The sequence below is a fragment of the Grampus griseus genome (genome assembly GCF_964374135.1).
Source record: "Grampus griseus genome assembly, chromosome: 3".
Classification (NCBI taxonomy): Eukaryota; Metazoa; Chordata; class Mammalia; order Artiodactyla; family Delphinidae; genus Grampus; species Grampus griseus.
Genome location: NC_139019.1, coordinates 124,987,220 through 125,009,615, shown reverse-complemented (window position 1 = coordinate 125,009,615; position 22,396 = coordinate 124,987,220). Strand labels below are relative to the sequence as shown.

Sequence of the window (22,396 nt, the reverse complement as noted above, 5' to 3'; positions counted from 1 at the left end):
GAAAAACAGAGTGGGGTGGTGGATAAAGCCCCACATGGGGACCAGATACGAACCCCAGCTCTGTCATCTCTCACTCATTGTATAATCCGAGACAAGTCCTTTCTTCACCCTGGCCCCAGTTTCCCCTCCTGTGAACTACCAGCGTACTGGGGCCACGGAGCTCACCTGAGGCTGGCTGAGGCCGGAGTGCCTGAGGCTGTTTCCCTGGGAGATGGGGCCTGTGTCCCACTCCTGGCTAGCTCTCTCTGAGAACATTTGCTCTCCTGACCAACGGACAGCCTGTCCCTCCTCCACCCTTGCCCCCTTGCCATCCCCCAAACTAACGAAGCTGATTGTCTCAGGCGGCCCTGTGGGTGCTGGCTGGGCGGCCGGCCGCAGGCCACAGGCGGAGGTACCACCCGCCAGAGCCCCATCAGACACACAGGGCATTGTCCCTCAGTCAACAGCCCCTGGGCACCTCGTCCCAGCTCCTGGCCTGCCCCCACGGCCCTCACCGCCTGCCACTGCGCCAGGCCCAGCCAGCTGGGGGCCCAAGGCTCCCAGGCGATGACGAGCCCACCCACCCACTCCCCCGGCAACCCCCTGACGAGCTATAATTGCTTCGCGCCGTCCTGTTGCTGCCATTCTCCTGGCGGAGGCATCTGGGGTTCCAGGCGGGTGGCAGCTGCAGGCCGATCGCCTGGCTCGCAGGATGGACTGGCCACACAACCTGGTACGTGACGATTCACCACTCCACCCCCATCCCTTTTTAGGGCCTGAATGTTTCGTTACTTCTTCTCTATTGATTAATAGCAGCCTCTGTTTGGCTTGGAATCTGCAGAGGTGAGTTCTCCCTCTGTCCTCTCCCCCAGGACACGAAGGAAACAGAGACGGGTCTCAGAGGCTGCAGCCATGGCCAGTAGCTCGGCTCCTGAGCTGCGCTCAGCCCCATGACACTGAAGCCCTTTCAGGCCAAAGGCATCTGGGGAGATCTTGGCCATCTCCGTTATCGGGGTTTTTCCAAAGAGCCTCTGGGTCCTGAGATCCAGGCTGTGTGACCCTGGGCAAGTCCTTCTGTTTCTCTGTTTCCCATCTATAAAGGGAGAGCCAGAGTTTAAGAACGCCATGTGAGAAGCTCCGATGAGAAAGCCTATTGTTAGGGAGACATTTTTCTGCAGCAGAATCTAGGACCAAAATGGAAGAATTCAGCCACTTGAATCTGTCATGGATTTTGTGCCAAGAAATGGTTCTGCCGAGAGGGGCTCTGCCGGAACTTGTTTCTAAGGGTCAAGACTGGCTGGGTAGATTGGCACGGGCCGTGTGGGTGGTAGGGTGAGGGATACAGGGCAGGTGGGAGCCTGGCTAGATTCAACGAGGAGATGAAATTCCCCCTAGAGGGTCCTCCCTTCTGACCAGCCCTGGCCCTCACCCAAGTCCTGGCCCTTCTCTCTCGGCTTCCTGAGGAGTCTGTGTTCTGCTGGGCTCCCAGGTCCTCTGCCGTGTGAGTGAGAGGCTTTCCTGATGCTCCCAGATGTGGATGGTCGGGTGAGGGTGGACAAGGGGTCAGGCAGGCAGAGGGTCCGGGTGTGGACGAGGGGAGCAAAGCTGTCATGGAGGCCAACAGGGATCCTTGGCCATGACCTGCCCACCTCCCCAGCTGCATCTCCCAGCCGCTTCTTTCAGCCTCCTTTCAGCAAAGCTCTTAACCAACTGAAACTTCGTTTCACACTTTCCTTCCCCCACCCCATACAATTTTTAGGCTCCCTCTGCCCATATCTGCCTCTGTCTTATCCTTCAAACCTCACCAGACACGCCCCCTCCCCAGAAAGTCTTTGCAAGTCCACCCCACTGCCACAAGGCTAAGCGGGTGGCCCTGCTCTTCTCTAACCACACGCTGTGTGGTCCCATCCACACACTGCTGCTAGCGAGGCTTAGGTGCACGTTTTCTTGTTCGCCGTCTGTTTTCCTTGCCAGACTGTAAGCGACAGATGGGCAGGGATGGTGACAGGCATTCATTCACTCAGCAAATGTTTACTGAATACCTAAGTGCCCAGTACCGTGCAGACACAGGGGACGAGGCAGTGTGTGGGAACGGATACGATGCTGGCCCTCATGGAGCCTGTGCTTGGTGTGGGCCCAACATATGAAAGAATCACATGTATGCACCGTAAGGCTACAGTCACGCAAGAGGCATCAGGTGTTGAGAGCCCAAGAAGGTCCACAGAGGCCTCCCTAAGGAAGTGGCACTGGAGCCAAGACCTGAAGGGTGAGAGGCAGGACTCTGCAGGGAACAGCCTGTGCAAGGTCCTTGTGCAGAAAGGAGCATGGGGAGAGGAAGGTTTGCGAGAAGGTCCGAGGCTGAAGCACGGGTGTGAGGGGCAGCCAGGAGTGATTTGAGGGAGGAGAACTCAGCAGAGGTCTGGCCTGGGCAGGTGATGTTAATAGGTTTGCATTTCAAACACCCATCCTTGGCCAGGGTGTGGAGAATTGATTGGAAGGAGACAGGGGAGGATGTGGGGTACCAGGTAGGAGGCTGGTTGAGCTGTCCAAGAAGGGGAGGCTGGTGGTACAGATAGTGAAGTGGATGGCTGGGGAAATTTTTTTTTTTTTTTTTTTTTTTTTGCGGTACGTGGGCCTCTCACTGTTGTGGCCTCTCCCGTTGCGGAGCACAGGCTCCAGACGCGCAGGCTCAGCGGCCATGGCTCACGGGCCCAGCCGCTCCGCGGCATGTGGGATCTTCCCGGACCGGGGCATGAACCCGTGTCCCCTGCATTGGCAGGCGGACTCTCATCCACTGCGCCACCAGGGAAGCCCTGGGGAGATTCTTAAGAGGTGCATCAGGACTTAGCGATGAGCGTGGTGCATACATGCATCTGTACACATGTGGTGGGCTGGTGGGACCAGGCCAGGGCATGACAGGTGAGGGTGGCCCCGCTAGAGGCCTTGCCTCTTCCTTTCCCCTTCCTTGGGCCCCAAATCTTAGCCCAGAGGGAGACCTGGCTCTCCCACCTTTGACCTGTGGCCTTCCTCCTCAGCTATTCCTTCTCACCATCTCCATCTTCCTGGGGCTGGGCCAGCCCAGGAACCCCAAAGGCAAGAGGAAGGGGCAAGGGCGGCCTGGGACCCTGGCCCCTGGGCCTCACCAGGTGCCGCTGGACCTCGTGTCCCAGGCAAAGCCATATGCCCGCATGGAGGAATATGAGAGGAACCTGGGGGAGATGGTGGCCCAGCTGAGGAACAGCTCCGAGCCGGCCAGGAGGAAGTGTGAGGTCAACCTGCAGCTGTGGCTGTCCAACAAGAGGAGCCTGTCGCCCTGGGGCTACAGGTAGGCCAGGCTGGGCAGCAGTGGGTAAGCTGTGTGTTGGGGGCTGGAGGGGATGCCTCGCCCACTCTCCCTGTCATTGTAGGAGCTAAGACCTTGGATTTGGAGGCCTGGGTTTGCATCCTGGCTCTGCCTTTTACTGGCTGTGTGGCTTTGGGCAAGTTGCTTAGCCTCTCTGAGGCTCAGATTCCTCAACTATAAGTGGAGGTGATAATAATATCTACTTCATAGGCTTGTTATTAAATGAGATATCCATGCAGGGCACTGCCGTTGTGTTCTCCAAGTCTCCAGTGAAGGGCCTGCAAGGCCTTCCCCAAATGTCACGTCCTCCAGCTCCGAGTGTCTTGTACACACCTCTAGTTACAGCACTTCCAGGCAGTACTGAGTTGGCTGCGTGCACATCTGTGTCTCACGCTAGACTGGGACCATCCCAGTGCCTGCATCAGAATCATCTAAGGATTCTCATGCCCCATTCAATCAAAATCTCCAGGGATGAGGCCCAGCAAGTGGCATTATCTACATCTCCACATGGTTAGGATACACAGCTGGGCTTGGGAATCAAGACCTGCTGCCCCTAGGGGACACGAGTGGTGTCTTAACTTGGTTGTAGCTCCACTTCCCAGCACACCCCCTGGGCGCACAGAAGGGGCCATGTGTATATGTGGAGAATAAATAATGAAGCAAAGGACTGACCCTGAAGGGTCCTCACTCATGAACCCAGGCCAAAGATGTTTAGCCACACACCTTATGTCCTGAGACTCTAGAAGAGCATGTTCAATAGAGCTTTCTGTGACAGTGTAAAGTCCAATATGGTAGCCACTAGCCTCATGGAACTACTAAGCACTTGGCATGTGGCTAGTGTGACTGGGGAGCTAATTTTGATTATTTTAAGCTCAAACAGCCACATGTCGCTAGTGGCTCCCATACCTGGAATGTGGCAACTGGAAGGGTCCATAAAGCTCCTCCGAAGCTGGGCTTCTACTTTACTGTGCCCATGACTTTCTTGGGGATCTTAAGAGTATGCAAGTTCTGATTCAGGAGGTCTGGGGTAGGGAGAGATTCTGCATTTCTAACAAGCTCCCAGGTGATGCTGATGCTGCAGGTCCGCAAGCCCACTGCCTTTCCTCCAGCACGGCACGGTCTTGCTGTGCGATCAAAACCTGGGTTAGGAATGGCAGGGGCATCGGGGGTGGGCACTAATTTGTCTTTACCACAACCATCCTTCTGCCTTGTGCTCTCTCTTGCCTTCCCGCAGCATCAACCATGACCCTAGCCGCATTCCTGCAGACCTGCCGGAGGCACGGTGCCTATGTCTGGGCTGCGTGAACCCCTTCACCATGCAGGAGGACCGCAGCATGGTGAGCGTGCCCGTGTTCAGCCAGGTGCCTGTGCGTCGTCGCCTCTGCCCGCTGCCGCCACGCACCGGGCCCTGCCGCCAGCGCGCAGTCATGGAGACCATCGCCGTGGGCTGCACCTGCATCTTCTGAGACAGCCCTCCCTGCACCCCCGTGCCGAGCAAGGCAATGAAAAGTAAAGGCTGTCTTTTGGAAAGCAAGACTTTGGGTTTGCTCCTTGTGGCTCTGAAGCCAAAACCGGGTGGGAGGTAGATTTCGATCAATGTGAAGGAGGATTTTTCCATCACCCAGTGTTCTCCAGCGCTGAGATGGGTTATTACAAAAATATTGCATTTCATGTCTACCATTTAGGACAGTTACTTTCTTTAATTTGGGTTTATAAGCCTATATTTCAGCCACGTTATTGGAGCTTGGTTGGTATAAACCTATCTAGGAATGAACAAGAGTTGATTCTCCCCAGTTAAGTCAAGGGCCATTGCAAAGAGGCCCTTTAGAAGCAGTGAGCTCCCTGTCTCTGGAAGGGTCCAGCTAAGGCTGAGCCTCTCAAGAGTATTGTGGAGCGGATTCCTCCTTTGGGTAGAGTCGATGTTGTACATAGTCTCTTTCAACTCAGATTCTCTGCATGTCAGAGCTAGATCCAGAGAAGAGCCTTCAGGTTGCCAAAGAGCAGGGGTTTTTAACCTGGGCCAGTGAGCACCTAAATTTTCATGTGGGTATGTCTTTCTGGGCTGGAGACTCCTGGCTTTGAACAAACACTCAAGAGTTGAGAACATTAATGAAGATCATTCTTTCATCCAGCCTTATCCACAAGGGGATCTGGTTAGATGGTTTGCTCTATCAGTGGTTCTCAAACTATAGCTAGCACTGGAATCCCCCGAAGGGCTTGTTTAAATACAGATTGCTGGGCCCCACACACAGCGGTTCTGAGTCAGTAGGTTGGAGGCGGGGGGCTGAGACTTCGCCTTTCTAACGCAGTGGTTCCCAGGTGATGCTGACGCTGCTGGTATGGGGACCACGCTTTGAGAACTACTGGCTTATACCAAGACCCTTTGCTGATCAAAAAGGCAGCGTGGACTGACTTGCCCTAAAGCCCCTGCTGGCTCCTGACCCCTGGATGCTAATTCCAACCCCCTCTCCCATTAGCCCCTTGCAATTCAATCCTCCCCTGCCCTCCTAGCTCCTGCAGCAAATCCTAAGTCAGCTGTTCTAGGGGCTAAAAATACCTTCCCTCTCCGAAGACAGCTGAGGGGCTCCGGCTATTTTCTGAGGGTAAGGGCCAACAGCCAGCACAGGAATACTTTGCTCGGCTGCTCTAACTTCAGTGCCTGAAGCAGCTTTAGTTCTGAATGTTTTCAGGGTCTAATTCGTGAAAGGGCAGTGGTTTGGTATGTGCCTGTCTGGGCTGGCAAGTAACTTACCTTTTTTGGTATTGTTCTAGAGTGGATACTGGTTAAAATTACCCCAGGAAGCTTCGGCCTGGTTCCAGACACATGGAAAGTAGACTTCATGTGCCAGCGCGTGCGGATGCCTTCAGCAGCCGCTTCTCCTCCCTGGGGGGTTGCTCTTCTCTGAAGCCCCTGCAGCCTGCTCTCCAGGCCTTAAGACTTCAGCTGAACACAAGGGACCATGGCCTCCAAGGCCTTTTTGTGGGGTAAGGGCCTGGGAGCCCCCCGGGTGCCCAGGGCATAGGGATCGGGTGGGGAAGCTCCTCATCTGGGTGGTTCTGGCTGTCCTCCTCCTACCAGAGCATCAGACACACACAGATGCTCAACAAATGCCCGTTAGTTTTATGCGGATCTTGCCTTTTCCTCTTTCTGGGCTTCGGTTTTCTCATCTGTGAAACGAGCAGGTGGGATTTAGGGATCTCCAGTGTCTTTTCTGGTTTTATTATTCTGTGACTTAGGAGCTTGGCCTAGTGAGCTTGGGCTGGCAGCTGGCCCTTCCCAGTTCCGTGGTTTAAAGGCAGCAGCAGGGAGTTCAGGACCTTTGGAGAGGCAGGTCTACACTACCCCAGAACCTCATTTGCTCTAAGTGGATTTCATGTTTTCCACTGTCTGGTGAGAACCTCCCACTCCGTGAGAACAGAGGCCTCATTTAACTCCTTCAGTGTTGCATGTGCAACACCTAGCAAGTGCCCGGTGCAAAATAGGGGTGGCAGGGCTTGGTGAATGAATGAATGCATACATGCACAGAAGCCTCTAGAGGGAGCCCACGCTCTGCCCTTAGCTTTCCCTGTGGCTCCTTCAAAGGTGGGTCAGGAGCAAGGCATTCCTCTCTCCCTCACTATTCCTCACCCACCTCAAACTCTACCCTCCACAGCCCTCCTCCCCACAAAGTGCTGAAATTTTGCTTGGCTCACCTGCTCTAGGTGTGGAGTCTAGGGGTGAAGCGTTAAAAGTCTACTGTGTTGCACCCGGGACGACTGAGGTGGTGTGGTCTCTTTCCTGTTTTGTTTGGCAGATCATAGAGCTCTCTCTGTCTTTGCAAGTGCTCTGTCTTCTCCCAGAGAGCTGTGGGCCCTTGGGGGCTTCTTTCCTGGCCTGAGAAGGCTAGGGTGGCCCTGGTGCCAAGGCTTCCTGCTGGTTCCCATGCTCCCTTCTGATGCCTTCAGGAATCTCTGGCCTTTCCTTGTAGGCAGAGAGGCGGTGGGATCCAGCTCTCAGGTTTGGACTTGTGGAAGCAGGCAGCGTAGGCATTTTGGCCTGCTTTTGGTCTGAGCTGTTCAGGCCTGCCTACCCAGATAAAGGAAGTTTCTGAAGGACCAGCCAGCTCCACTGCAGCCAGGCTGAGGATCAAGTGTATCTGCCCTGGTTTGCCTCTTCTGTGCACACATCCTTAGGGATGCGAGGGACGGGTGTTATTAGGGACAAGTCTGGTACTGGCCTTGGTCCTCTGGCCCAATACCAGCGATCATCGGTTACAGCATGACAGCCCATAGCATCTTTATTTCAAACACAGGCCGTGACATACTGTAAGAAGTCATTACATACTGATTTCATTGGACCTGAGAGGAAGGGGAGGGCACAGCCCCCTCCTGAATCTGGTTGTCAGTGTACTGCTCTCCAACACCCTTTCTACCCCTCTGATCTTAGAGTTTGGAGACCACCTCTGCCCCGGGGGTGAGACTTGACTGTTCTAAGCCAATTGGTTTAATCTTATCGCCTGTGTCCCAGGCACTGGTGCAGTAGCTGAATCCTAAGCCAATCAGCATGTGGCATTCACTTGGCCACAGGAATTGGTTCAGTAGGGGCCCAGTTTGGCCCAGAGCCCAGACTTTGCTTCAGGGGCCATGGGAGAAGACCCTCTGATGGCCATCTCTGACCATGAGAGAAGTGAAGGCCACGCTGGCATTCCACAGTGCTCGATGCCTGCCCTGTACCTGGCGTTTTATGATAACCAATAAGACCCTTTTATTGCTTAAGCTAGTTTGAATTTGGTTTTCTACTACTGCAACCAAAAGCATTCTTACTGATGTGTCAGCCTCATATTTCCTGTGACCAATGAGTGCACACTACTTGCACTTCAAAGGTACCATCTCTTTTACTACCATCACTTCCGCATAGTAAAAACAACTTCAGAGGCAGTTTGGGCCTCTGCCTCCTTGAAGGGTATTTTGCCCCATACGGAATTCAATTAATTTTTGAGACATTCAAGATTTAAGCTCCGTTCTATGAACTCATCCAGAGACTCTGGGCAAATTCTTTCCTCACTTTGGACTTTTTATCTCCATCCCTACCAAAGGAGGGAAGTTAGCTGGATGACTGCTGGGGCTGTTCCTGCTGGGAGTTCACAATGTCAATGTCATTTGGCAGTGTCGTGTCATCCTGGGGATCTGGGCCCTCCCCCGAGCCAGATTTAGCAGGTCTGGATGCGACTTGGGCATCCAACCTCCGAAGAACTCCATCTCAGCACCTTCTTTTCTCCCCTTCCTCTTCTGGGGTGAGTGCTTGGGGGTGAGGCAGGACTGCCCTCCACCAGCTGGGAACTTGTTTTCTTATAAGACAGATCCACGGTATTACTCCTCAACTCTTGCTTAAGGGACAGAATGGTCACTTCTTCCAGGTGCCAAGGAAAAGCTTTCCTCTTCCTTTGGCCTGCTATGTTTCCCTTTTCCCACTGGTTACCAGGAAGCTCGGAGCTATACTGCCAGCTCTGCTGGGGTAACCGTTTCTTCCTTGTATCCTACCACAGTCATCTCCTCCAATATGCAGTGTTTTCTAGAGGCTTGGATGGTGTCTATTAAGTTCTTAACTAGGTACCTTGCATCTAGCAAGCCTACAGTTAAGTAGGAGCTTTAATCCTGTCTCATGTTTTCTCATCTTCCCTCTATTTGTAACCATCTGGTTACATATGTTTCATTGTAAGTGTTGCCTCAGGTACATGTTGGGAGTAGGCAGGGGAAAACAATAAGGAAATTGGATTCAGAGTTCTCTGCCTTATATTCCCTCCCATAGTTATCACTGTCTCCTAGTTCGAAAACCAAATCAGAAGCAGCTTAAGATGGATTTTTATTTCTTCTTAGAAAAAATAAATAAATGAATACATTGGCTTGAATGTCCTTCCCCCGCTCTTACTCTCCCCCTTCAAAAGAAGCAACACTGTGAAAATCCTTAAGATGGAGAGGCAGAGAGTTGGTCACCAGGACCCACAATGGAGAGAAAAGACCCTCCACACACGAGGGGTCAGAGAAGGGCTCTGTGGGTGAGTGTGGCTTGTAAAACCTTGGCCGCTGCGTGGGGGGGGGGATCCGTCTTGAGCGGGGGCTGGACGTTTCCAGCTCTCCCCGGAGCCCTCACAGTTCCGTCTTTACCTTGTGCATCAAATCCTTCTGGTCAATCTTGTCTAGGTCCTGGTACCAGCGGTTGAAAGCCAGCAGGGCCACGTTCTTGGCAGCCACTGCCGTCACCTCCACGGAGCTGGCCGCCCACTCCAGGGCGTTGAGGAGGAAGAGCTGGTCGTGCAGCACGAACCGCGGGAGGGGGCTGCGGGGGCCGTGGACGGGGTGGGCCTGCCACTCGGCCGTCTGCACTGAGTAGTAGGAGCGAAAGAGGGTCTTCAGCTGGGAGCGAAGGAGGGGCTGGGGGGACCGGACTCGCCACACGGCGGCCTCCTGAGGCTGCTTCCGCCGGAAGCTGGCCGAGACGTTGACGGGACACATGTTGTCCAGGGCGCAGAAGAAGCTGGGGAAGTCTGTGGTGAGGATGCTGGCAAAGGGGAAAAGCTTAGGGTCGGGGAAGCCGAAGTAGGAAGAGTTGAGGTAGCCATGGACCAAGGAGATGACGGTGGGCTGGAAGGAGCCCTGGACGACATCGATGGGTGGGTCGAAGCCTTCAAAGGTGATGGTACTGCTGTTGTCCAGGTGCAGGGGGGTGGCGATGACCACTATGTCGTAGTAATCAGAGCCTGTGCCCACCTCATTCTCATACTTGACATGGTACAAGGGTTTCCCCTCTAGGAGAGGGAAGAGAGCACAAAAGCCCGCTTCTTTCTCAGCTTCTCCCCACTTACCTGCCATCTGGGGCCCTGCACTGAGGGGACGAGACCCTCAATGGGTGCAGCTGGGCTTTCCAGCTGCTGGGTCCCAGTCTTTCCGTGCTGGTGTGGCTGCAGGGTGAGCCCTGGACTGGAGTCAGGAAACCCGAGCTCTTTCTCTGGCTCTGCCTCTGACTAGCTGGGGGAACGTGGGCAAGGCTGTGGCTCAAAGTCCTCAGTGGTCAAATGAATGGGACGAGATTAATGCAAGTCTCTGCTTTCTGGCTCTGACATTTGAATCGGGGCAACAGTGCCCTCTGGTGTCACTCGGCAGTGCTGGGAACCACTCCCCAGCAGGTCATAAACCAGGGCTTTAGGGACAGAGGAGGTGGAAGTGTTCACTGTTTAGGAATGGAGTGGCCATGGCCCCTGCTCTGTCTACTCACCTGTTTGCTGCAGGGTCACAGTGGTGACCGTGGCGTGGATCACGTTGGCCTTGGTGAGCTTCAGCAGACCGGAACAAACCAGCTTGTTGCCTCCCTCCACAGACCACAGGCTGCCTTGGGCCCCGGCTAGCGACATGGCTCCTGGGCAAAGGGGGAGGGAGGGCGGCCAGTGGGTTCTCAGAACCACTGCGCGGTGGGCTGGAGAGTCCAGCACCGTCCTACCGGGGCCTCTCTCCCAGGCCAAGACTCCTCCCAACCCTGGGCGCGGAGAGACGACACGCACAAATAACTGCAACAAAATTCACAATGTTGCGAAGTAAAAACATTAGGCTCAGTGCAAGAGCCACTATAAAAGACCACAGATTGTATGATTCTGCTTACACAGACTGCCCAGATTGAGCAAATCCATAGCAACACAGAGCAGATTCGTGGTTGCCTAGGGCTGGAAGGCTGGGGGATGTTGGGGAACTGATGGCTATAGGTGTGGGGTTTCTTTTGGGCAGTGAAAATGTTCTACAATTGATTGTGGTAATGGAGGCACAACTCTGTGAATATACTGAAAGCCACTGAATCCTACACTTTAAATGGGTGAACTGTGTGGTATGTGAATTATATCTTGAAGGATACATACAGGATACCGGCAGAGTGAGCAGGGTAGTCTCGCTGAGGTGAAACAAGGCAGGACCTGAAGGGTGGGAAGGAGCTAGCTGTGCCAAGAGCCAGAGGAATAGTATCCTGGGCATATGGGAGGTGCTTGTTCATCATAAACCTTTTCATTCATTTATTCAGCAAAAATGGGCTGAGTGCCTATGATGGTCGGCACTATTGTAAGGATACGTCAGTAAACGAAGGAGACAGAGGTTCCCATTGGAAAGCCTGCCTTCTAGTGGGAGGAGATCAAATAAGTCGATCAAGCAGTCTGCTAGAAGATGATACCTGCAGGGCAGGAGGGGTAGGGGCAGCTTCAATGAAAAGGCAACATCTTCACAAAGACATGGGAGAGCGAGAGTTTACCATGATTGTGTCTCAGGGAAGAATGCTCCACGCAGAGGGCTGGCCACACAAAAACCTCAAGGTGTGAGTGCGCCTGGGACGTTGGAGACACGGCAGGGAGGCCAGAGTGGCTGGTTTGGGGTGAGGGAGTGGTGAGGTGGTGAGGCCTAGACCATGTAGGGCCCTGCAGGCCACTAGAAGGACTTTGGGTTTTCCTTGAAGGTAAGTGGGAGCCATTATAGTTTTACATGCAGGCCTGTCAGGATCTGTCTTTTGTTTTAAAAGGATCATCTGGCTGATGCATTGAGCTTGGGGGGCCAGGGGGTGGGGTACATGGTAGGAGAGCTGCAGTAATCCTGCTGAGGGATGTTGGTGGCTTAGACCAAGGACGAGGCGGTAGTAGGAAGCTCTCAGATTCTGGGTATACGTGGAAGGTAGAGCAGATGGGATTTCCTGACATATGACATAAAGGATATGAGAGAAAGAAATGATTCAAGGTTTTGGCTGGAGCAATGGAAAGGAGTAATTACCAGCCAAGCTGGGCAGACGCTGGGAGGGGCAGGGGCTCGAGGGGAAAGATCAGAAGCTCAGGTTTGGACATGCTGAGTCTGAGACGCCCATTAGCCCTTCCAGTGCAGACACAAGGGTGGCAGCTGACACATGAGCCTGCATTTTTGGAGAGAGGTCTGGGCTGGAGGTCATATTTGGGAGTCAGGTGGGTGGAATTTAAAGTCTTGAAACTGGCTGAGCTCACCAAGGGAGGCTAAGTAGTTGAGAGCAGAAGAGGACAAAGGACCGAGCCTGGGCCTTCCATGGTAGGAGGGGGAGAGGAGGACACAGCCAAGCAGGCCACTGAGTGCCCGTGTAGCTCCTCAGCCTTGATTGCCGCTCTCTGCCCCTCCACCACCCCAGCAAAATCCTACAGCATCTTTCAAGGCCCAGAATGGTCATCATGCCTTGGGGAAGACATGCCCTGATGACTCTCGGGCAGATCTGTGGCCTGTGCTAGAGGATGGTGGGTGGTACATGTGCCCACCTGCCCCAGTAATAAGCTGGGAAGATGCGGTGCTCTAACAGATAAATACCCAGGGGCCCAGAGGCCTCAACGGGACAGCTCCTGAAACCGATCCAAACAGGAGTGGTAAAAACACACAGGACCTGAGAGCTGAGCCTCCCTTTCACCATCTGTGAAGTGGGATGAATACCATCTCCTGACAGCTTGGAGGATAGATGCCAGAATCAGAGGGGGCAGTGTTGGCTAGGCAACTGTACTGAGCCGGGTAAATGTGAGGTTATTACAGGGAGGGCCAGGGAAGGGCAGGTGGGCAGGCCGAGGGCTGGAGGCTCACCGGCAAAGGCAGGCATCGCTGCTGACTGGCCGTAGCTGGCCCGCAGGACAGCGGAGACGACATCATCGATAAAGCGCTGTGTGACGCCCACCTGGAGCAGGGACTCGGCCACGGAGCGCTGGGTCATGTTGACAAAGGCGGATTCCCCCAGCGAGTAGAGCAGTTCCTCCACACCCGAGAAGGCGTAACCGTGAGCCTGGTACTTATAGATCCTGGGAGACAAGTGGAGCCAGAGCCCTTGTGCAGAAAGGCCTTTCAGCTGGCCACCTGCTGCTGGGTCACTGCACCTGGGGGGGCCCAGCAGGGACCCGCGCCTCCTCTCCATGCAGTGGGTGGGAGAGGAGGCTGGTAATGGCCTATTCGCTGGTTGTAGTCGGCCTGTCTCACTTAGAGGGACAGCCCAGAGGGAAGGGCAAATACTCTGGAATCCCACCAGACCTGGCTTCACATCGTGGCTCTGCTGAATGACAAACATGTCACCTCTCAAGCCACTCCCTGCCTGAGGTCACAGCCCTCTTCTCACTCAGCTGGGACTGCCAAGCAGTGGGCTATGCCCGCCCCCACTGACACATCCCCTCTCCAGCAACTTCGGCTCTGCCCGAAGTGGCTTCTAGGACCACATCAGACCCGATGGCAACTGCCTTATGTCAAAGCTGTCCGGCTCGGTCCAGCAGGCCTCCCACTCACCCCCTCGATAATGGCTTGTTCTCCCACAACTCCCCCCATCTCAGGGGCTGGCATTTGCCTGGAACAATCTGCTGATGGACTTTTGGATGGCTGGCCTTTGAAAAAGTTGCCTCTGCTTGGGCTGCTCTGTCAACCTGTTGAGTTTGGTTATGGACGTGACACCCAGATGGGGGTATCCACAAAGCAGTTAGAAACTGATTAGTTAGTGGGTCTGGAACTTAAGGGGAAACTGGGGGCCGACAGGTAGAGGCTGTCTCCCACAAAAAGGAGAACTTGGCCCTGAGGGTTTAGATGAAATTGACAAGGGAGAAAAATATAAGAAAGAGGAAAGAGGAGTGAAGACATGGCTTTGGGGGCACCCGGAGAATATAAGGAAGAAGGGCCGTGAAAAGCATAGTTACAGGAGTGGGAAGGGCGGAGAAGCGCCAGCAACCAGGAAGGAGGCCTAGAGACCACGACTGAGGGTCTGATGCTGCAGCCTCTGCACCTGGGCCAGGAAACAGGGAGAACCTTCAGGAAGGACTGTGGGGGAGAGCTGCATACTCGCCTGGTGAGTGAGCGGATTACGAGAGGTGGACAGGGTGACAACAGCCCACTTGTCCTCGTTATTTGGAGTTGATGGAGAGGGGTCCAGGACCCAAGGAGGAGACAGGTGGTAAAGAAAGCTGTTTGTTCATGGTGGGACTGGGGGACAGAAGAGTTTGTAAATGGTGGCCCACAGGCTGCCTGTGGCTGACAGATATGTTTCATTTGCCTTATAAGATGAATTGGTTGTGCACACTGAAAAACTGGGAGATTTCACATATAACTGGATTTCCAGCTTCTTCTGAAACACTGGAAGATGGCATTCCCCCATGGCCACCAGTGGCTCGAGCAGAGAGCGGCCGCCCCTTCAGAGGGGGGCCTGGCTCTTCAGGGCCCCTCACCCCCTAGCCTTCCCTTCCACCCAACTGCTTTACTTATTCATACCCCAGGTGGGCCCTTGAAGGTGGCTGAGTTTGCAACCCATGCTTTTAGCTGAGGGAAAGAGGATGCCAGGGTGACAACGCGAGAGACCAACTACCGCTGCACTAAGCAAGCACCTTGCCCACGCCGGGCGTGCTCGGAGCCTGGGCGGAATTCTCACACCCGGCAAGTACCTTTTCCTTTTGGACAGTGTACAGTCATGTTGGTTCCTGCGGCACCTCTATTCCTCTCTCCTTCTAGAATGCCCTCCCCACACCCCACCCAGCCCTACCTCATGAACTTCTCCATGACCTCCTCCACCCACATCTGCAGTCTCAGGAAGCTGATGCCGTAGTGCCACCAGAGGCGGAAGAGGTTCAGCAGGTACCAGTCAGTCTCCTCCAGCACAAAGTCCTCCCCGTTGAAGATGGCACTCCTCCCTCCCACTTCGCGCCGGTGCCGCAGCCCTGAGGAGACAAGGAGGAGGCCCTCAGGTCCCCTTCGGAGCACCCCCCGCCCCGGGGGAACCTAGCGATTCCTGAGGCTTAGATTCAGGGGCCGTCCTGAAGGATGCACATGGATCGGCTCCATCAAAGGGAATATGAACACTACGGTTTGTGCATCTGTGCTGCTTGTCTAAGAACAGTACACAATACACTGGGGAGATATCTGGCCTGGCTAGTCAACAAAGAAATGAAAATTAAACTAATGTACCATTTTATATTTTTTTCCAACAGGGATCCACTCAGCCACGAGTGAGGGAAATTCAGACGTCATCCTGGACCATCCAGGGGCTGACAGCCAACAGGGCCTGCTCTGAGATGGCAGCCCTGGGCACCAAGGCCACATGGAAGGAATCACAGCTCCTGGCAACTGCCTGCACTCTACAACTTACAGAGCACTGGGTCTTCGTATCTCACTTCATCTTCTCACAGCCTCGGGAGAGGCAGAACAGGTGTTAGCAACCCCAGGTAAAGATGTGGAAAGTGAGGCTGAGCGATTAGAGGACCTGCCCTAAGTCACGGGTTTTTCTTTCTTTCCCTCCTATTCCTGTCCCAAAGCCACGAAGTTCCCCTACCCAGAGGCAACCAGTAAGTATATTCCTGCAGCATCCTTCTAGAGATATTTTGTGCAAACACTTATAAATGTGTACATATCTCTGAGTTATCCCTCCCCTCACCCCCACATACTATATACACTGGTCTGCACCTTATTGACATATGTATCTTGGAGACTGTTCTATACGTGGGCCTACAGGACTTCCTCACTCTGGCTGCTGAACAGTCGGCTGTGTACTTAAACAATACTTTGTTTAATCTCAGATCCCAGTGGGTGGGTGGGTGGGATATTTTCAACTTTTTGCTATTACAATGCTATAATGAACAACCTCGTGTGCCTGCCACTCTGAACATCTGCGGGTACACCTACAGGATCACTTCTGAGAAATGGAATTTCTGCATCCAACCGTATATGTATTTTTTTTTAACTTAATTAATTAATTTAGTTTTGGCTGAGCTGGGTCTTTGTTGCTGTGCGTGGGCCTTCTCTAGTTGCGGCGCGTGGGCTTTTCTCTAGTTGCAGCGAGTGGAGGCTACTCTTCGTTGCGGTGTGCAGGCTTCTCATTGCGGTGGCTTCTCTTGTGGCGGAGCACGGGCTCTAGGCACACAGGCTCCACTAGTTGTGGCTCGTGGGCTCTAGAGCACAGGCTCAGTAGTTGTGGCACACGGGCTTAGTTGCTCCGTGGCATGTGGGATCTTCCCGGACCAGGGATCGAACCCGTGTCCCCTGCACTGGCAGGTGGATTCTTAACCACTGCGCCACCAGGGAAGCCCCGTATTTGTGGTTTTGACAGATGCTGCTGCGGTTGAATCTCAGTTCTCTCACTTATTAGCTGCAGAGACTTAGCCGAGGTGTATATGCTTTCTGAGCCTCAGTTTCCTTGGGAGGAGATACAATACCCATCTTGCAGGCTGGTAGGGAGGATTGGAGGTAATGCCTATGTATCACCTAGAAGGATGCCAGGTACTTGGCAAGCATACACCATGTGGAAGCCATTATGATTATGATTATTGAGAAGCAGCAAATTGAAAGGGAAAGAAACTGGCCTGGGGGAGAGGTCAAACCTGAGTTCTAATCCCGGCTCTGCAACTAACTCACTGTGTAACCTCAGGCAAGTTCCTTCCCCTCTCTGGTCTCAGCTGCTCCATCTGTAAAACGAGGAGATTGGGCTATATGACCTTCCGGCCTTGACCATCAGGGTAATCTGGGAAGGGCCCGAGGGCTGCCGCCAGCCCCAGGACGGCGCACTCACCCAGCTGCTTGACGAAGCCCTGCATGTGGAGGCTCAGGGAGTGGAAGGAGGCGGCGCCGCTCTCGTAGTGCTGCTTGTTGACCGAGATGGTGGCCAGGCGGCCGCCCACGGTCCCCTTCTCAAACACGTCGATCTGCACCCGGGGGCCGAAGTGCTGTTGGAGGAAATGGGCCACGGCAGAGCCCCCAATTCCGGCTCCAACCACGGCTGTCAGCAGGCCCGGGAGGCAGGCGTGGGGAGAGACAGAGCATGGGCGTGAGACTGCGGGTCACGCCTTCTCAGCCTCCTGGGCCGGTGGTTCCCAGGTATTTGCATCTCATAGGCTTTTAACATCTCAAAAAGGAAATCTGCAGCCTCCTGCCTTCCTGTTAGTTGCAAACTTGGTTCATATACCATCAATAGTCTCATCCAAGTCACTGAGAAAAGCGTTTCATTGGACAGGGCTCTGAGGTGCTGCTAGGAACCACTGACCAAACAGATAGTAATCATTCCATAGCACTGAGAGGACAGTAAAGCAGGTATGAAACTACTGAAATGGATGGCCATGCTGCCCACAATTTTTGCCCACCACATATCTAAGACACAGCTTTCGTCTCATCTGACAGTCTTGTAACCTACTCAAAAAGAGAATGAGATAAAGCTGGTGTGATTTGTCCTTACTAGACCCATGTTGGTCCCTAAGACCACAGGCTCCTGTCAAGAAGGCAAAAATACACGGTTCTTTATGATCTGGGCTCCATTTACTTATTCCATTCCCTGCCTCACCCTTGCAACACTCCACCTTCTTGTCTGTCTTGACTTCTTTTGCTGTGGAGCATGGGACTTTGCTCTCTCATGTCTGTGCCTTTGCCCTCACTGCTTCCTTTGTCAGAAATGCTCTGTCACCCTTTGCCTCACTGACCTCTGTGGCCCTTATATGTAGTTTTTAGCTGGCTTGCCTGACCCGCCTCAGACAAGTGTCCCTCCTGCATAGTCCCACAGCACTCTCCTTACCCTGGCCTAGTCCATGGCACACTATACTCAAATGATCTGTTAAGGTCTGAGGGCAGGTCCCTATGTCCCCAGATCCTGGCAGGCAGTAGAGCTCACTATTTGTTGCATCTTGAAAGAACAAACTACTTCCTTCTTCTCAGTGTTTACAAAGCCACTTCCAAGAATGCCCTTAACGTTTTAAACCAATGTGCTCCCTACCACTTCCATTTTCGACCAAGCCCCAAATTACCCCCCCCCCCCAGAGAAACTGTTATCACAAGGCCTGGAAGCTGCCCAAGGACTACAGGGAAGCAGAAGACCTCACCTCATTGAGAGTCAGCTCATTCAACACCCACAAACTGACACCCACTCTCTGGTCTGTGGTAAGATGTGCTGGACATAGGATGAATCAAACAGGGAGAGCTCCTGTCCCCCTGAGCATAGGCGGGGAGCGGGTGGACAGACTCATGCACTATTAGCAATGACAACGTGTGACCAAGTGCAACAGCAGGATTCCAGAGAATCCTGAGGAAGCAGTGAATTCTGCCTGAGGGTGTGGGCCCCAGGCTTCACAGGGAAGCAACGACCCTGGAGCACAATAGGCTTTGCCAGTGAGCAGAAACACATTCTCTGCAGAGAGAACAGCATGGTCACATGTGGAACTACGGGGGAGTTTAAAGGGTCCAATGTGGGCTTCCCTGGTGGCGCCGTGGTTAAGAATCCGCCTGCCAATGCAGGGGACACGGGTTCGAGCCCTGGTCCGGGAAGATCCCACATGCCGCGGAGCAACTAAGCCTGTGCGCCACAACTACTGAGCCTGTGCTCTAGAGCCCATGTGCCACAACTACTGAAGCCCACGAGCCACAACTGCTGAAGCCCGCACGCCTAGAGCCTGTGCTCCACAACAAGAGAAGCCACAGAAATGAGAAGCCCGCGCACAGCAACAAAGAGTAGCCCCCGCTCGCTGCAACTAGAGAAAGCCCGTGCACAGCAATGAAGACCCAACACAGCCAAAAATAAATAAATAAATAAATAAAATTAAAAGAAAAAGGGTCCAGTGCCACACCGAGGTGTTCAGATTTGATCATGCAGCAGCCTGAGGATTAAGCCATCTTAACAGGAAGCTCCTCGTTCCCATTGTGGGTAGAGTCCAAACCACCACGGACAGACAGAGGCTCTTGTCAGAGGGCTGAGGACAATCAGGAAAGCTACAAGACAGCATGGCATTGCCACGTAGCCTGCCTTGATGATGCCTGGGGTGAGGTGGGTAGGGCTGGCTGGAATGAGGAAGGCAGCAAGTTCTGCGTTGCCAGAAATGGTAGAGCTGTGAGGAGGCCCTGCCCCTTCTTCACTGTTCAGTGAGAAATGTCCTGCTCTGCTGCCCTTTCCCAAGAGATGGGAGAGGCCCTGCATCTCAAGACATTGCCTGCCTAATTCTTCCGGCTCCAAATCCACCTCCTCCATTAGGCCTTCTCTGGCCACTCCAGCTCTCAGGCTTCTCTTTCCTCTGAAAACCCTAAATGTTCAGTCCCAAACTGATTTCTGGCATGCTTCAGCCTGTCTTAACCCTTTATGGCCTGAGCTGTGGTTTGGTAATCCAAACCTTAGCACTGCACTGGCCCTATTAAGTCCGTGGTGCTCCCATGGGGCATCCCTCCCTGCCACCTAGAGCGCACAGAGGGCAGCCTAGTGGATTAGGGACTCCTTCTCCTTCACACCAGAAGCCCAGCATCTCTTCCTATGGGAATTTTATATACGAGGGACTTGAAAAACTTTGATTCACGTAGAGTTAAAATGACAAATGTTAAGAGGTAAAAAGTGTAAACAAATATGGAATTCTAGTCAATTATATACATGATGAAGTATTTAGCAAAATGTCATGATGTCTGCAATTTATTTTGAAATGCATTAAAATGTAACATGGATTAATGCACATGTGATAGGTATGTGATAAAGCAAATATAGTAGCAGTTTCTTAATGGCAGAATCTAGATGCTGGGTATACAGGTGATCACTGTACAATTCTTTCAACTTTGGTCTATGTTTGAAAATTTCAAAAGAAAGCAAATAAGTAAGAAGACTGCTGTTGAAAATTCCCCACTTTGTCATTCAGCAAATCTATCCCCAGAGGACTTACCATGGGTTCTGTCTCCCCTAGAACTGCCTCCTACCCTCCATGAGGTTTTGGCTTAGATGTTACTTCTACGAAGACCTCCCAGAGCCCACAAAGACTGGGGTGAAGCGCCCCTCCTCTGAATTCACAGTGCTTTCTCAGCCTTAGCACTAACTTCCTTGTATTGTGCAGTCTCTTCTCCACACAGAACTGTGGAGCACTGTGCCTGCTACATAGACGACCCTCAATAAACCTGTGTGATGACGTCAACCAGAGAGGCCAGAATCTCTGTCCTGGGGGCACCTGGCAAAGAGCCAGATCCACGGCAGATGCTCAGTGACCCTGGACCTTCCGGTAAGATCGGTGACCAGTCCTGCCCCAAGCCTCTTTTCCGCTCCAGGTAGCCCTGGACACAAGCCCACGCCATCAGCACCTTGCCTACTGCGGTCCCCTTCCTCGCCCAGTCGCAGTGCCTCGGCTCTTCTCCACCCAGCTCCTCTCTCGAGGACCCCTCCCTCGCCCGGCTGCCTTCCCCTTCCCCCATCCAGAGACTCCCGGCTCACAACCCTTTTCCCTCGCAGCCGTCCCCAGATCAGCACCCCACCCGGTCCTTCCCGCACCGATTTTGCTGGGCCGGGCATCGCCTGTAGCGGCAGCGGCGAGGAGGGCGGCCAGCGAGGCCAAGAGCCGGGCAGCGCGGGCCATGGCGGGCAGCGACTGGGGCAGCACGCTGGTACTCGGGCAGTCGCGGGTTGGCGCTGGGCTCTCCGCCCCAGCCCGGCGCCTCACTGGCTGTTCCGCCTTCCAGCCTCGCTGGTCGCAGCCTCTCATTGGACAATCAGCCTTCCCTCTCCGGCAGGAGGCCCTCATTAGCCGCATCTCTCTGGGGCCAGGCTCTGTCATTGGCAGCTTCTCCGTCCCGCCTCCTGGATTCGGTTTCCTCATTGGCTGGCTCGTCCTGCTCCGGCGCAGGTGTGCGCGTTTCGAGCGCTCGGCTTCAGGACCAGGGCCCAGCTCCGGGGGGATTGACGGCAGGGAAAGAATTGAAGCTTTGACGATCTCGGTTCCAATCCAACCTCTGAGCGTTAGTGGCTCTGTAGCGTGCCTTGTCTGTGTCTCGTTCTGTTTCCCTGCTCTGCCTTTCTAGGTGGTTGTGGCAATCACGTGAGATAGGGGATGTGAAATCACTTGGCAGTGTCTGCAAGTGCTGGAAATTGCTGACCAGTCATGCAGTCGGGATGGCTAGACGCTACTTGTTTCAGCGTATGCTGAAACAAGGCCAGATGCTTTCAAGACTGCTGTTAGTTACTACGTGTATTTGCAGTTCTGACATACAGTTTATGTCTCTGCCTTCTACTTAAAAACAAAAGGTAAGAGTTTCATCCACTCTCCTTTCATAGGGGAGGAAAGGTAGGAAGGAAGGGATAAGCTCCCATTTTCACCCTCTCAGAAAACAAGAGCAGCTCACTGTGGCTAGTTTACCACACTATGAAGGACAGATTTCCTCTAGCAGAAAATAAAATTGGGGATGAGTTTCAGGATAAAATAAGGAAAATTCATGTTTATTCAGTCAGATTATGGCTCAGAAGAAATGGAAGGGACTCGGAGAATAGTAAAAGGGCATAGATCTGAGTTTCCAACCAGCTCTGTGAGTCTTAACAGGGCCAATCTAGATTACTAGTAAAGCAGTAGATGAATAAACATGCATTTCTCATATTAAAAAGAAAAACTTTTTGGCAATATTTGTGTTAGAATGGAAAACCTTTTAAGTTCATTTCCAGACTCAAGGTATTCCCTTAAATTATCTTTTAAAACAAGCATTCACCATCACTTTGTGCCATGTTCTCTTATGTGCTAACAATATAATTCTTGCAGTATTTTAATTGGGTAAAATCATATTAACTTTAAAACTCAACTTGACTCTACTTTGCTTTTAATTTTAGGGTCTTCGGTAACTCTAGATTCTAGAGCTGTATTTTCTTCTGTTAGGAAGTTCTTCCAATCCTACAACACATCGATGATGTGTATCAAAGTTGTAGGACAAGTTCAAAAAGGCTGTTTAAGAGGAAAAGCAAGGAGGCATAATTCTGGTGGCCGAGGTGCAAAACTAGTAGTTTGACTGGGAGTGAGGCTGGGTGACTCAGTTATTTATTGCTGCATAACAAACCACCCCAAAACTTAGTGGTTAAAAGTAACAATCATTTATTTTGCCCATAAATCTGCACTTTGGGCAGGGATCAGTGAGATCAGCTCATTTGTGTTCCATGTTATGTCAGGTGGGGCTGCTCCACTGGGGACTGGAGAGTCCACTTTCAAAGTGGCTCACTGAGGTGGCTGGCAGGATGCTGCTGGCTGTCAGTTGAAAGCTCAGCCATGGCCCTCAATTCCACTCCACAGGCTACTTGAGCTCACTCTTTGGTTTGGTGGCTGTATCAAGAGTGAGCATCCAGAG

The 22,396-nt window shown here is 53.1% G+C and overlaps 2 protein-coding genes across 2 annotated transcripts; one reads left to right on the top strand and one right to left on the bottom strand.

Moving 5' to 3' along the window:
* Window positions 1-676: 676 nt before the first annotated feature.
* IL17B (interleukin 17B) lies at window positions 677-4,788 on the top strand (the record flags this gene model as incomplete). Its single annotated transcript, XM_082651318.1, has 3 exons — window positions 677-712; window positions 3,015-3,304; window positions 4,557-4,788. The coding sequence occupies exons 1-3, from the start codon at window positions 692-694 to the stop codon at window positions 4,786-4,788; spliced, it is 543 nt and encodes a 180-aa protein (XP_082507444.1). The 5' UTR covers window positions 677-691.
* A 4,389-nt stretch (window positions 4,789-9,177) lies between these two features.
* Window positions 9,178-20,703, bottom strand: PCYOX1L (prenylcysteine oxidase 1 like). The gene is made up of 6 exons (XM_082651051.1): window positions 20,565-20,703; window positions 16,860-17,066; window positions 14,841-15,015; window positions 12,917-13,128; window positions 10,575-10,715; window positions 9,178-10,107 (listed from the first exon to the last, which is right to left on the bottom strand). The coding sequence occupies exons 1-6, from the start codon at window positions 20,647-20,649 to the stop codon at window positions 9,449-9,451; spliced, it is 1,479 nt and encodes a 492-aa protein (XP_082507177.1). The 5' UTR covers window positions 20,650-20,703; the 3' UTR covers window positions 9,178-9,448.
* Window positions 20,704-22,396: the final 1,693 nt, after the last annotated feature.